This window comes from Zingiber officinale, chromosome 7B, assembly GCF_018446385.1.
Source record: "Zingiber officinale cultivar Zhangliang chromosome 7B, Zo_v1.1, whole genome shotgun sequence".
Lineage (NCBI taxonomy): Eukaryota > Viridiplantae > Streptophyta > Magnoliopsida > Zingiberales > Zingiberaceae > Zingiber > Zingiber officinale.
The window spans coordinates 107176752-107193033 of record NC_055999.1 but is presented as its reverse complement, the minus strand read 5'-3'; the positions used below and the strand labels follow the sequence as shown (position 1 = coordinate 107193033).

The following is a 16282-nucleotide window of genomic DNA, read 5'->3' as shown; positions in this document are numbered from 1 at the left end:
AGGCAGTGAAAACCTAAGTCATGAATATGAAGAAGAAGATCAACCTCAAGTAAAGGAACCTACTAGAACTGTAAGAGTCAACCTAAACCATCCAATTGACCAAATAATTGGTGACCCAGACCTAAGAGTTCAGACTAGATCATTATTTAGAAATTTAAGTCAAATATCCTTGATCTCAAAAATTAAACTCAAAATGATAGAAGAATCCTTACTTGACTCAGACTAGATCATAGCCATGCAGGAAGAACTAGCCTAATTTGAAAGAAACAAAGTCTAGAAATTAGTGCCACCACCCAACAATAAAAAGGTCATAGAAACAAAGTAGGTGTTCAGAAATAAACTAAGTGAAAGTGGAGAAATTATTAGAAACAAGGTTAGACTAGTGGTCAAAGGGTTTAGTCAAGTAGAAGGACTTGACTATGATGAAATGTATGCCCCAGTAGCTAGACTTTAGTCTATCAGAACGCTACTAAGCTATGCAACCCATAAGGTATTTAAGATTTATCAAATGGATGTTAAATCCACCTTTTTAAATGGATTGATAAAAGAAGAAGTTTATGTGGGTCAACCACCTGGGTTTGAAAATCTAGACTATTCTGACCATGTTTTTAAACTCAAGAAAGCCTTGCATGGTCTTAAACAAACACTTAGGGGCTGGTATGAAAGGTTGACTTCCTACCTAACTTTCAAAGGATTCAACCAAGGACAAATTGATCCAACTTTATTTGTAAAATCAATCAACCAAGATATTTTTATAGCCTAAGTATATATAGACCACATAATCTTTGGTTCAATCAATTTAGAATTTTTACAAGAATTTATAACCTTAATGGAACAAGAGTTTGAAATGAGCTTAGTGGGTAAACTAACTTACTTCTTAGGTTTACAAATTAAACAAACTAATGAAGGAAATTATGTTTACCAACAAAAGTATATCAAGGAATTACTTAAAAAATTTGGAATGGAAAACTCCAAGGAAATAAAAACACCAATGGCAACTAACATAACCTTGGATAATGGCCCAAATGGAAAACCCATAGACCTAAAATACTATAGAAGTGTGATAGATAGTCTTCTATACTTAACCGTAAGCCGACCTGATATTTTATTTACGATTAGTGTGTGTACTAGATACCAAACCTATGCTAAAGAATCCCACTTAACTAACATAAAATGAATTTTTAGATATCTAAAGGGAACATCAAATGTAGGAATTTGGTATCCTAGAACACTCAACATTGAACTCAAAGGTTACTTTGACTCAAACTATACTGGTTATAAACTTGATCGTAAAAGTACAAGTGGTGGATGTCAATTACTTGGACCATCGCTTGTCAGCTGGTTTAGTAGAAAGCAACATTGTGTTGTCTTATCTACTACTAAGGCAGAATATATGGCAATAGGAGAATGTGTTGCATAATTGTTATGGATGATACACACTCTAAAAGATTTTAATTTAAACTTTACAAAAATGAAAGTACTAATTGACAATGTTAACTTAATTAATTTAACAAAAAATCATGTGCATCATTCAAGAACCAAACACATTGAAATTAGACATCACTTTATCAGGGATCATGTCACTAAAAGTGACATTCAACTCAATTACATTGAATCCAAGTCAAACTTAGCTGATATATTCACCAAACCCCTCCCTGAAAGTGAATTTAGCAACTTACAACGTTAGTTAGGAATGTGTTTCATAGACTAGGACCAATATTTTCAAAATTATTTTCAATAATTTTCAAATTCTAGGATAAAGTTGTTTACTTATACTTTTCTCAAAATTCTCTTATTTTTAGAATTTTCAAAATCATTTTTAGCCTTAGTCTAGGTCAAATCCATAGAAAGCATGTTCCTATAGATTTAGGACTTGAGCATCTCACCAACACATTAGAGCTACTTTTTTTGTGATTGTCAAACTTAGAAAGGGGTGAGATGCATAGGCAGATTGCCTGGACTTAAGATTCTTATATCAGTGCATCAACATAAGTTTGGGTGTTAAATATTAAATTTATAGCAATCAGGTTAAGTAATCCATGCTAGTTAAACACTAACTAGATACAAAGAGCTAACCTAACTAACCAAGTGAACACTGATATGTTCTGATAGTTAGTTAGTAACTAACGGTTAGACAGTTAAGAACAATTTATAGTTGACTAGATTATTTTGAAATAATCTCAAGTTCAAGAGGAGGATTAATAAGTCAATCAATTTTGAAAACATTCATTTTTTCAACAATCCATTTTTAAAAATGATTATCACATGTTTTGAAAAATTATTTTGAAAACTGTTTCAATTTTTCCAAACTACTTTAAAAGAATTTTAAATGTTGCAGCACTCAGTATTTTAATTTTTACTTTGGAGAACTTTAACTTTAAATCCTTTAAGTTTTTTTTAGAGAACTTAACACTGTCAAATTTTTCTGAAAAACTTTAAAGTTTCTAAAGTTAGTATATTTTAAAAGTATTTTCAACTGTGTTAGCCTTGTAAAAATGCTAATGTACAGTGTTTTTGAATTTGTTTTGAAAGATATCTTTAAAAAAAATTTAAAATTTTTGAAATATACTTTACAAGATGTCTTGAAAACACTTTGGAAATTTTTTTGAAAAGATATTTTCAAAACCATTTTTTTTAGATTTTTAAGAAGTTGTTTTCTTTATCATTCTGAAATGCTAAGTCGTTTTAAAACTATCTTTGAGCATACTTTAACATATGCTGTAAAACATTTTGAAAAGGGCTTATGGTTATAACATTTTTTCCTCCTTCAAGTAATCCTGAGAATTATTTTATTGTAAAACAAATTTCTCTATTTACTTTCCTTAGCACATTTTTTTTAAATATCTATTCATGTTTCTTGATGAATGTCACAGGGGGAGGGTTAAGGGGTTAAGTTGAAACTAATCTAAATATGAATAACTTAAACCATATTATTTGTCTATTTTTTGTATTTTTTTCCTAACTTAACCCAGGTTATCATTGCATCAAAAAGGGGAAGATTATTGGTACAGTTTTGGACTAACGATCTAACTTAGGTTTTGATGAATGACAAGTTAAGTTAGGTTTTGTTGTAATTTAACCACATGATTAAGTGTGTAGGAAATCCAGCTAGGTCAATGGGCCGACCGAATAGCTGGTACGAAATTCATCTAGGTCGACGGACCGACAGAATAACTGGTACAAAGTCCAGATACGTCGATGAGTTGACTGGATATCTGACAAGAAGTTCAGTTATGTCAACGGGTCGACTGCATAATTGGCATAAAGTGCAAACAAGTCAATGGGTTGACCGGATGTCTAGCAAACTGGTAAGTTAAGGTAAGTTACTAGAGGAGAGTGACCAAGTGAGGACGTATCCTGATTGAAGGGACAATAGACGTCGATCCAATTTAGGTCCATTTGGGATCCCTAAGCTGAGACCGACTACTTCCTATCCTTCTTCCTGGTCTTGGGAGGATAGGAACTAATTAATACTGCTCATTATTATTGTACTAACATTTGTCTTGCAGGTTATTATTTTATTTATTGAACTAACATTGTTTTGTAGGACAAAGGAGCACATTTGCCTTTGTATGAACAATGTCCGAAGGCGCTTTCAAGCTTGATAGAAGGCGCCTTCGTACTGTTCATAGAAGGCACCTTCCATAACTATGGAAGGCGCCTTCCGCAAGATAAATTTTGGTCGAAGTCGTGGATAAGCATCGGGCTATTCAGGATCGAATCTGCCTCATTGGAGGCGCCTTCCATGGCTATGGAAGGCACCTTCCATGCCTTTTATAAGGCTATCTCGAAATGGCATTGTAGAACAACACTTACACGAGCTACTGCGCATTCATTTGAAGTCCAGATTGCTCCGGGCTCCTGCTACGACTCTGCTGCAAAGCTTCTGTGCCCGTTGACTGCTCCGAGGACTTTCGATCGCAGTCGGCAGACCGACATTGACACAAGTGCTCCCACTTTGATCTTTAAGTGTTGGTAATTTTCTTGTGTAATTAATTACTACAAAAAGAACAAGTGCAGTGTGTTGTACTTGTCAACCTTCTTGTACTCAATTCTCTTTTCTGGAGATACCGAAAAAGGTTTTTAGTAGATTACCTGTCGATAGGTCCACAGGACCTGAGTCTTGGAGTAGGAGTCGTCGAAGGCTACGAACTAAGTAAACCGACCATGTCTATTTCTATTTCGCTTAATTATCCTTTTGATTTATGTTTTTCTTTTCTGTTGCGTTCGTACTTTAATTTTAAAATAGAAAACAAAATTTTGAAAATCACGTGATTCACCCTCCCCCTCCCCTCTCACGTGCATAATCGATCCAACACATAGCACTGAAGGTGCCTTCCATGAACAATACGAAAGTACCTTCCGTAGCATGGAAGGCACCTCAGATAGTATTCACCCGAGGCCTTTGTGTTTCTTTTTCCCTACAAAAAGTGTTAGTCCAATAACATGCAAAACAATATTAACACAGTAATAATAAGGAGTAGTAATTGACCCTATCTTCCCAAGACCAGGATCTAGTCAGAGTTTTAATTTAGGTTTTCGAAATGAACCTAAATTGGATCGACACCTATTGTCCCTTCAAACTGAAATGTGTCCTCACTTATTCACTCTCCTTCAGTGACTTACATCTACTTACTAGGTGTAGAGTTACCTCCAGAATCACACATTTGGACTTCGGGAATCAAACATCCCGACCTACCGGAATCGCACATCCGGTCTTCTCTAATCGCGCATCCCAACCGTTGCCAGAATCCCACATCTGGACTTCAACCTATTGAGAATCAAACATCCTGACTTGCCGGAATCACACATCCGGTCTTCAACCAATCAAGAATCGAACATCCTGACTGGAGTTAGTCAACTATGAATATTCGGTAACAAGGTTAGATCGCAACACGTCTAACTTTAACCTATTTATCATTTATCAAAACTTAAGTTTGATTATTAGTATAAATTGTACCAACAAATACAACAAGAATAAACATGAGCAAATACAAAGAAAATCGAATACGATTTACAACAATGAACTCTTGCTTAGCTTGCTTTCTTCTTGCTTGTATTTTCCTCTTGGTAGTGGAAAATACAGCAACATTTTGTCTCCAAGCACCCCAAGAACCAACGGTGAAAAGTGGAGAAGAAGTTATTTAATTGGAACTTGATGAAACCCTTTATACCTCATGATCTAAGGTTTCCAATCGATTAGTCTTACCCCCAATCGATTGTCACGTCAAATCCAAGTACATCTAGTTGTCCAAACCTTGCAACGACTTTTTCTTTTTCTCCTAATCGATTACCTAATTGATTAAGCCCTTCTTGATCAATCACCTAATCGATCAAGAAGGTCTCTGTGCTCTCGCGATAAGCCTCGTAATCGATTGGGTGCATTCCCTATCGATTCACCACTTTCGCGAGGAGTTCATGAAAAACTCGCCTCCATCGATTGAGGATGCTCTGGATCGATTGCGCAATAAATCCAGAAGCCCATTGTTCTCACGAAATTTGCCTTAATCGATTACCCAATCGATTGATTTCCGACTGAATCAATTAGTCGATCGATTCATCACACCTCTTCGCGACAACACTCCCAATCAATCCACTGATCGATTGAACTTGGGTCAATCGATTACCCAATCAATTACTCCAACCCTAACTCACTTAATCTGAGTCTAGGTTTCTCTTGCCCAATATTTCGATCAACTTCAACCTGTTGGGGCTTCCCCATCAAGTGTCCGATCAATCTTTGATCCATTTGGACTTTGCTAACTTTCCATTGGACTTCCGATCACCAAGTATGGTCCTCCTTGACCCACTTGGATTTTCTTTTGCCTAACCCTCGAGTTAAGACTTTTCTTTGGCAACGCGCAATCGTTCTTAACCTACTTGGATTTCCCTTTGCCTAACTACAGTTAGGACTTTACTTTGTCAATATGCGGTCCTCTTTGACCCATTTGGACTTTTTTTGCCAACGTGCGGTTCTCCCTGATCCACTTGGACTTTCTCTTTGCATAACTCTCGAGTTAGGATTTGTCTAACCTCTAGTTAAAACTTTACCAGTCAAGTACAGGTCCTCCTTGACCTACTTGACCTGTACTCATATATTGTCCAATAATATATTATCCAAATATGTTGTCCACACATTATCCAAATATCGAAACTCAAATTCGAATCTACTCGAGTTTAGTCAAACAGGTCAACCTTACTCTGAAAAATAATTGCATCAATAATCTCCCAACAAATGTCACAACCTGGATCTTCTTACTTGAAAAAAAAAACTATCTATTGATCAATAAACTGATCCAAAAACAACAAATATCGATTTATACTTGACACCTTTGATCAGTCCGCCCTTCGTACAAGTCTTGCTCATCTAAAAGAGTTCAGTTTTGCAACAGTAAGGTCTACTCTTCTTACTTTCCTGGCAGAGCACTTTGGAAAGGATTCTAAGGTACTTTGGATTCTTTCCTCCACCAACTTTGCTTCACCACCATCAAATGTGGTGCATATCACACTAGTTGGGGATGCACAGCTCACTGCCATTGTTTATTGATTCGGAAATGGAAAACGAAGTATCTTCATCAACAGCTAATTGAAGAAAAAAATATGAGAGAGGAAGAAAATTCTAAAGAAAGTAGAATCTAGTAGTTCTTAATCATTTACTTGTTGAGGAAGCATCACATAAAGGTTTCAGGAAAGCTAAATGACAATTGTCCAACTCTTATGTGGGTGGCTAGTGTCATAAATAGAATTAAAATGCACTGTTTCGTCCATTGACTGATATTAATATCATCTTTTAGTAGGTATAAGTGTGATTGCGTCACTTTTATATAACAATGAAAGTCAAAAAGGACTTTTCTTTTTATTAGAATAATGTCAAAAGAGGCTTTTTTTTATTTATTTAATATTAAAATAACTTTTCATCCCACCTCACTCTATTTTTATTTTTTAAAAATATGATGTTATAATAATTATAAAATCATAGCTACTATATAATTATAATAATTATTAGTCATCGTGCATGCACATTACGTGTATAATATAATACATAAATACACATAAATTATATAAAATAAATATTTACTATCAAGTAATTAAATAACATTATTCAATGCTATTATGATTTATTCTATAAAAATTTTATTCCGAAAATAAAGTAAAAATTAAGTTATTAATCATATCTCAAGTTAGGTAGCGAGAATGTCTTATATCATCCGAGAAATCGATGAGATAACTGATAAGATATAAAGATAAATAAATGTGGTTGTAATTTTTCTCGAAGAATCGATGAAATACAGATGGGTTGATATGACTATATTGATATGTAGAATAGCTGAAACAGATGAATTGATGCGTTGTGATATAAAAATGATAAGGAGAAAGTTGTAGCAAAAATTGGAGAGGGAGGCCAATGAGGTTTGAGGCGGCGAGAAGAAGCGATTCAGATAGTAGAAATTAGATTATGTGTCTGTAATTTGAGAATGACAAGAAGTTAAAATTACTAATAAGTTTTGAAATTATTTTCGATGTGAAAAAAGGACATTAACATAACTTAATCTTGGATTTCACTAATTAAGAGTTGATTATTAAAGAGTCCAAATTCTTAATTAAATAATAAGATGATTATGTATCTATTACACAGTTGTAGCAGTTATAATAATAGGTATTGATCAAAAATAAATTGTCTATGTTGTAACAATTATGACTCTTAATTACTACAATATAATATTGACTAGTGTTTGTTGTAACAATTATAAACTATAGTTATTATAACACATTGTTATTAATATTAATAGCGTTTATATTGTAACAACTATTATAATATAATATTGATTTGTATTAATCAGAATTGAAATGCTCATATTATAATAACTATGAACTGTAATTACTACAATATAATATTATTAGTGCGGATTAGAGTTGAAATGTTCATGTTATATTATTTTGTATCCCCTAGTACTTTTGAAATTGGGTGAGAGATAAGAAAAATCCTTTTTGGATGCTAAGAAGATTACCAGCTCTAATCAACATAGTTTTGCCTTCTAAAATACTCCAAATCTACATGGCATAAGGATATATGTTTCACTAGATATATTCTAGGGTTTTACATTGATGTTAAATAGCATAATGCACAAGGAGGACAAATAGGGTTCTGTGAACATGATTATATATCTGTCCTCTTTTCAAGACCCTTTGCATTCTTTCCGTGAAATGCAAAATTCTTCTACTTCAAGGCACAATCAACATCTCATCCATGGAGATGAAAAGTTGAATCCATAAGACAATGCGCGGAAATGATCTTGCACAAACCTACTCGAATGCACGGAAGGATTCACAACATCTTTAGGGATCGTGCTTGGCAATGCAGATGGGTCAGTTGAATTCGACTGCGCCATGATGTTCGATAGCTGAGGGGACGAGAGGGTTTGGTCATCCGACAAATTAGCAGTGGTGATGTCGTGAATGCTCGACCTCCTCTTGTCTTTGCCACCGGAGTTCAACCTGATGAAGTACTTCTGCGCATGGCTAGCCACTTGGGTGGGAGTTCTTGTGGTTACAAAATTCCTCGATATGTTTCTCCAATCGCCCTTGCCGTACTTCTCGAGACCGCGCAAGAAGAGTCTGATGAAAAAACAAAATCACATTTTGCATCATTAACAAACCTCTTCGGCGATATTAAATACATCGAAACTCGATGCTAAATAAAGCATTTCATACAATTCGAGCATCTATAGGCCTACACAACCAATTTCTTGAACTTTGAATATTTTTTTATAACTAAATTACTAGAGGGGATTTGTTGAATAATATACTAAACAATAATGATTGATAGTACAATTGGGAATTATTAATCTACAATGAGGAATTAAATAGGGAATTGTGGGGGAAAAACACAATTTTACAGTGGAGACAAGATTAGGCACAAACCTATGTTCCTCCTCGGTCCAAGGAACTCCCTTCTTCCTCTCATGGTCGGCCGGTCGGCTGCCGAACCGTTTTCCGGCGAGGTAGCAGCGCGGCGGGCTGGTGGCCCCGAGGGCGTAGCGGCCGTCCCAGTCCAATGCGAAGGCGGCGGGGCTGTAGCCGGGGCAGGGGATCCTCCCGGCTTCGATCTCCTTCACGTCGTCGAGGAGGTGGACGTAGTGGCTCACCACGTCGGCCACGGTCTTCCCGGGGATGCAGGCCGCCACCTTCTCCCACCGGTCGGGGGCGTCGCCGTCGAACTTGGCTAGAGCATCCTCGAAGCTCTTGTTCTGCTCCTGCGTCCACCTCCCGGCGCCTAACCCGCCGCACGCCTTCCGACCGAGGAACAGGCTCGAGTTGGGGTAGTATGGCGCCGCCGCCATCGCGGACGGGAGGACCTCCATCCACGGCGCCGCCATTAATTGGTCAACCCCAGCTTAAAAATACAACTTTGGACCAGATTACAGCCCAAACTCACCGATCAAAGCACCAACAAGTCAACGATCTGCTACAGGAATCGACTACTTGAAAAAAGAAAACAAAACCATGAATTGGCCGAACAAAGCAATGGACTCAAAACACAGCCCTCGCCATTGCATCTCGAGTCGGCCCAAAATTAATCTCCAAATAGCGACAAGATCGAAACTTTAAATACCTCCAAAGACTTCTTCTTCCATTAGTTACAGAAATCAAGAAGAACAGGAGGAAGACGATGAGATTCAGATGCAAAGATGAGACCTTTCCTCCTCTTCCTCTTTCAAAAGATCGAAACTCTGAACACTTCCAAAGTTTCTTTTTTCCCTCCCCCCGATTAATTACAGAAATCAAGAAGAACAGGAGGAAGAGGACGACACGTCGCGGAGAAGAAGAGGGTTCGGAAGCAAAGATGAGACCTTCTCCTCTTCCCCTCTTTCTCTCTCACAGAGAAGGAAGGAGAAGAGAGAGGAATGGAGATCTTCCCAGGACGGTGCCTCAATATTCTATTCCTCCCTCTTTCCCTTGAGTGAAGGAAAAGGTGGGAGGTGGGCCGCCATTGGCCCTTGGTGGAGCTTGAGGCCGCCACTGAACCAAACCAGGCTTATTGAAAAGTTTGTCTTGTCGCCATGAAATCTTTCGGAGGCAGATGGAATTAAAGGTGAAATTAAACAAGATTAAATTGATGTTCGACAAGGAATAAACTATTAAATTATGGCGTTGGGATCTTTGCTACTGTGAAGAGCACTTTATCATCCAATCCAATGGCCGTTCAGAGGTGTGGAGATTAAAGAGACCGCACTCAACTGCTCCAAGCTTGGGGCAAACACAATAAATAAATGAAATAGGAAGAAATTATTTCATTTATTTACATTTTTAGTTTTGAGATGAGTAAATCTCTCTCTCTCTTTTTAAATAATATTTCATTTGTTTACTCTGTTGGAATAATTCTCAATGTACTTTGAAGATGATTAAATTATATGTTTAAGGTAAGCTAATTGGAGAATTAGTTAAATTAATATACTAAATCCTCAATTTATAAGAATATTAGAAACAAGAAGAAAGTTTTCTTCTATATCTATTTATGTTTATGAAACGTGTAAGTTTTTTTTCGCTTATTTCCATCTAATTTTAGGTGAAAATAGAACGAAGAACATAAATATGTCGAATTAAGTTCATTCATCAAACAAGAAAACCAAGTGTTCTATTTTACTTTTTATTTTTTATGTTTTTGCTCTTTTTAGTTAGTCTTTTCAAATTGACTGAATTAAGATCCTATTTTTTTCCCCACACTATCTCATCTTTTAAAATAAATTAAATAAAAAGGAAAAGAAAAATCTATTCTATTTTTTATTTTATTTATTTACAAGGAATTGAAGAGAGGGGCATACTTTGTATCTTTAAGATGCATGTGTAATTTTCTTTTTCATGATTTTTGTCTAATATGAGAAAAAAGAAAATATAAATTAAATTAAATTTTATTGTTTTCTATTTCCTTCTAAGTTAAGACGCGAAAACAAACATTTTAATGATTTCAACGGGATCAAAAGATTTTTCAATTTAATTGATATTGGTCATTTGGTTCCATTTTTAAAATGCTTAAGCGTCCACTAAGAGCAAGAAAATAAAAAGTAACTGATAATTAAGTGTTGATTAGACTTTCTTTTGGAAAATGATTTAGACGTTGATCTTGTTCGAAAGTTTAATCAGATAAAGACCGATGAAGGTGGCGTCGGTATTGACGGAGTGACGACTTTGATACACCCTATATGTGTGTGTCAGAAACTTGACCCCCCCCCCCCCCCCCCCAGTGAAACCAGAGGCCTGTGATAACGGAACCGGTGGTACTTATGTCCTGCACACACCTAGACAAGCACACGAAGTGTTAGAGACCAAAAACTAGGGAAGGGGTTCTTGGTGCAAGCCCTCCGACGCTCAAGTTAGGTCCTTTTCGCGACGAAGCAGTGTACGAAGGAAGGAAGGAAGAAAAACGAATTCCTAAAGATCGTACGGATGTGCGCGTACCTGGCTAATGAATAGGACCTCCCTTTTTATACAACTCTGCTCGCCTTTTGAGCTTACACGCTGCTAGAGAATGTCAGGTGTCAGGGCGTGTCGGGCGAGAGAGGATGTCTAGCAGCGTCTCATTGGTAAGAGGAAGGTTCCACTCTTAGTGTGTGGCAGAACATTGGAATATTCCTTGACTCATTGTAGTTATTCTTTGACAGAAAGTTATGATTCTCTGACACTGTTGTCGCTTAGTATTATCCGTCCTACCCAGGTTCAATCGTAAACATCTTGAGATGATTGTTCAAATGCGGTGCAAGGACTGAGCCTTGATGCCCTGGTCTATGTGCAGTCGGCCAAGGGCTATCAAGGGAAGAGAATGAGCTTTGCAGAACTGGCCGGGAGTCATCTAAAATTGTGACCGAGAAGTAAGCTTGTATGACCTGACTAGGGCAAAGCCGGTCGGGGATTGTCCGGCATATGTGCCAGGGCCATATGTAGAGACTAAGCTTCGATAACCTGAGCAGTAGGTAGCTAGGCATGAACTAGTTAAAACCTCAGCCCGGGACTCAGCCATGAGGACCTGACCTGTCTGTGACCGCCTGGGAATTATACGAAGGGTGATGCGAGGAAGCTGAATCGCCACCTCCCCTTGACTGTTGACTGTCACGACCTCTTGACTATTGATTTTCTGGCATTATTGGGCTCATCATTTACACATCGTATCATAAGTCTCCCCTCCAAGTCTAGTCAAAAGAGGTCTATCCAACTGACTAGACTCAAGCTCTAGTCTCATTTACTTCTTCTCTCAAACCAAACGCCTGATGTGCTAAAGAATGAGGCATGTGTAGGGCTAGGAGATGATTGAGTGCTCGCTTATAACTTGCACTGGGCCAAGAGTTTGAAACCTGACCGAGAGCTCGTTGTTCATGAGAGTCATGCTCGCTTATAACTCGTACTGGGGTGAGAGCCTGGAAACCGACTAAGAGGTTGATGGTCCCGAGAGCCCTTCTCGCTTATAACTCACATTGGAGTGAGAGCCTGGAAAGCTGACCAGGAGGTCGATAGTCGTGAGAGCCCTGCTCGCTTATAAATCGCACTGGGACCTGAGTCTGGAAAGCTGACTGAGAGGTCGATGGTCGCGAGAATCATGCTCGCTTATAACTCGCATAGGGACAAAAGGCTGTGTTGGAGCAATCCCAATAGTCCGTGAGACAATGTGTTTTGGTGTTTGGGCAAAGGGTTTAAGTTAGGTTCACCCTTGTTATTTGATATGTGTATGTGAGTGTGTAGGTATGCAGGATACACATGTGACTCAGGTTGATGGCTTCGGGTCCGGTGAAGGATGGAGCATCCGAGGGACCATGGACAAGGCCGAGGGAAGCGACTTCGAGGCATACGCGAAGGATGACATTGGGGACGAGCCGCGGGCTTAAATGCATCCGAGGGATGAGAGCCAAAGGAAGTATGCTTGAAGGCAAGAGGTCAAGGCTGCAAAGAAACGTCAAGTGAGTCATAAGGGTGAGGGTACGAGTGCATGAGAGATTGTACTCGGAGTAAAATCCTAGTTTTAGGGTTTTACTGTAGCGTTACTGTAGCGTTACTGTAGCAGTCGACTGCATGTTTTAGCAGTCGACTAGTGCAGTCGACCATGCAGTCGACTGGGAACGAATAGAATGTTTCTGTTCGTTCGGTCAGTGTGGAGCAGTCGACTGCTAGTTTTAGCAGTTGACTGGTATTGAGTCGTTGGGATGTAACGGTCGAATTTTTACAGAGGGCAGTCGACTGATAGGCGGGGTTTTCAACCCGCGGGCTATATAACCAAAACTTGGGAGCTTGGTTAGAGTTGACGAAATTAGTGGTGGTAAAACTTAATTAGTAGTCTACTAGTTTCAAGAGTCTTGGTTGGTGTTGTGATGAGATTTCTCCACCCACAAGAAGCGACTTGAGATAGCCGGAGTTTGTCGGGGGCTAATCCACCGACGGATAGGGATCGTCCACCTCAAGGACACGCCGTTAAGTAGGAGCAAGCAATCTCTGAACCATGTTAAATGATTGTGTAGCTTGGTTTGATTTCTTTCTTGTCTTTAGCTTTCTTTGTATTCATATTAGTTTGTATTTCCGCTTCGCAAACTAACAAGTGTAGGAAGCAAGTATTTGGGGGTATCGTCTATCCAACCACCTTCAATACGGCCACCGATCTCTTACAAGTGGTATCAGAGCGAGGACGCTCTCCATTGAACTAACCGCCAAGGAGGCAAAAGATAACCGACTTGATTGAACCGCCGAAGTTTGAAGGCGGAGGCTTATGGGGCATCACCTATTGGATGATGAAGATGGAGGTCTTCTTCAACACGGATTGGGATACCATGATGGTGATCAAGGAATTGTTCGAAGTCCTGAAAGACAAGAAAAGGAAGAAGCTCCGACCACGAAATTGGACGGTGGAGCAAACCTCGAGATCGGAGGCAAACAATAAGGTAATATCAATTTTAATTGATATGTTGCCTTCTAATATGATGAGGTGTGTAGGTGAGTATGAGAATGCTCACAATTTATGGAGCAAGATAAATAAGGTTCAATGGGAAGAACTCATGCCTACACATGAAGAGGAAAAATCCGAAGAAAAGGGTGAAGTGGTCCAAGAGGAGAAGAAGGACCAATCGGATGTGGAGACCAATTCAACATCAAAAGAAAAAGAGGAAGTGAATTCGGTCACGTTCGAGGAGGAGGATGAAGAGAGGTCATCCACAAGTGTGGATAAGGAAAATGAGACATCATCCATATTCTCAAGGGTTGAAGAAGAATCCAAGACAAGTGAAAAAGAGGAAGAGGTCTTGGAGGTCAACCTAGTGGGCACCTCCACCGAAGCAAAGTCAAAGGACCACATTGTGTGCTTTAGGTGCAATGAGAAAGGACACTACAAGAGTAGGTGTCCATTGGGTAAGAAGAAGGTATCTCCTAAACTCAATCAAGTTATTTTAGATACTAATGTGGGTTGTAGGAATGATGGTGCCAAGAAGAAGAAGGAGAATAAATGGCACATAGTGTGCTTCACGTGTGGTAAGCGGGATCATTACCACACCAAATGCCCAAAGAAGAAAGAAATCAAGAAGTTGGTGCATTTGAAGAAGGAGGTAAAGAAGTGGAGGAAGAATAGAGGCTCATGTCAAGGGGGAGCTCTAAAGGTAAAGGGTAAGGTAAATCCTAGTTTAAATTTGAAATGCAATTCAAATTTTCAATTTCCCATGCATACTAGGAGAAATGATTTTGTTAATCATAGTATGCCCATGCAAAATTTTTGATTCAAATATCATGATAGGAATAGAGTTAATGTAGATCAAAACCCTAGGAAATTTATTCACGATAAGTCTAGAAACGGTAGACCTAAGGAGACCCAAGGCATTAATTCTAAGAAGGGGAGACATATGCCTAGAAAGGGTAGGTCTAGGAATGTCCATGGTGGACATGTTGACTCTAGGGTTAGGAACCTAGAGAGGGAAAATCAAGTCTTGAAGGCAAAGCTTGATCATTTAGAGAAACCCCTAGAAAGATCCAGTATGGTGTTGGGTAGTCAAAGACCCAACAATGATAGATCGGGTTGATCTAGGGTCTCCAATGCTAAGGGAAAGTCTTATGCTAGGGTTGTATATGACTATAGCAAGGAGAAACCAATAAATGGCAAGGGAAAGCCATTTAAAGGTAAGGAGAAATTAACCAAGGACAAGATGTTCAAGGTTAAGAAGGTTAGGTTTGTAGGCTAAGTGTCACCGGAGGAGCACCGATGTGGCTTAGCCATTGTAAATGAGTCACCTAGGGAGGTGGCTAAGGCTAAGGGCTCTAGGGGGGAGCTCAAAGAGTCAATTTGGGACTCATGGCCAATGGATCTCAAGTGGGTACTACTTGGGAATTTAGGTTAGGTCATGGAATGTGCCAAGTGGTTTGAAGACAGACTTGAGTCTCAAACCTAGGGTTTTGGCACAATTTGTTGAACCCAGTGGTAGTTTTGATGTGATCAACCAAGTTGGTTAGGTCCTGCTTTGTGTTTGATCCCTGTGTCTGAGTGTGCAAGAGCTTAGGAGCGCAGGAAGTCGAGTGGAAGACGTAGCTAGCGAGAAGGACGGCACGAGAAGGGAGCCGACGGGCTCGGTGCGTCCGAAGGACGAGAGAGCTGCGGAAGAGTACTCCGGTGGGCGTGAAGAACGTGTGCGGCGTTCGAGGGACGTTAAGCCAGGATGGAAGGCTGCTCGAGGAGAAGGCCAGAAATTGGATTCGGGTGAGCCCTATTTCGGTTGGCCGAAATCACCAAAAAGAACGGAGCGTCGGAAGCTGAAGAAAGCCAACGCAAAAGAAGCTGAGCTGGATAAAACAACTCAAGGCGCCTTCAAGCTGCCTTGAAGGCGCCTTCAAGGCTGATGAAGGTGTCTTAAGCCAGGTCATACAGACCGTTTGTGCAGCGGATAAAGTTTTATCCGCTGAACCCTTGGAGGCGCCTTGGACCCCCTATTGGAGGCGCCTTGGACCTTCGAGATCAGATTTTCAGAGGCTATTTAAAGGCCCCTGGAGCTAGGAATTCATCACAACTCAAGCAATCAATACTGTAAGCAATTCCTAAGCAACTAGTGAGCTTCCAAAAGTGTAAAAGGCTTCTCCGCCTTCAGAGAAGAAGATTTTTGTTAGTGCGCTTTTCATCGCCCTGGATTAACAACCCTCTTGGTTGTAACCAGGTTAAATTCTGTTTCTGATTTATTTTCTGTCTCTTTAATTTAGTTGCTATTATTTTACTGCTGATTTTATTTCTGAGTTGAAATCCGAGGAGGGTAGTTTTATTTTTGTTTACAGC

At 39.1% G+C, this 16282-nt stretch overlaps 1 protein-coding gene across 2 annotated transcripts; it reads right to left on the bottom strand.

The window, feature by feature from the left end:
• Window positions 1–8015: 8015 nt before the first annotated feature.
• Window positions 8016–10022, bottom strand: LOC122006765 (transcription factor DIVARICATA-like). Of its 2 annotated transcripts, XM_042562381.1 has the most exons (3): window positions 9614–10022; window positions 8923–9463; window positions 8016–8616 (listed from the first exon to the last, which is right to left on the bottom strand). In XM_042562381.1, the coding sequence occupies exons 2-3, from the start codon at window positions 9375–9377 to the stop codon at window positions 8235–8237; spliced, it is 837 nt and encodes a 278-aa protein (XP_042418315.1). In that variant the 5' UTR covers window positions 9378–9463; window positions 9614–10022; the 3' UTR covers window positions 8016–8234. The 2 variants fall into 2 exon arrangements, with proteins under 2 accessions (XP_042418315.1, XP_042418314.1); XM_042562380.1 differs by having other exon boundaries at window positions 8923–10022.
• Between the last annotated feature and the right edge of the window lie 6260 nt (window positions 10023–16282).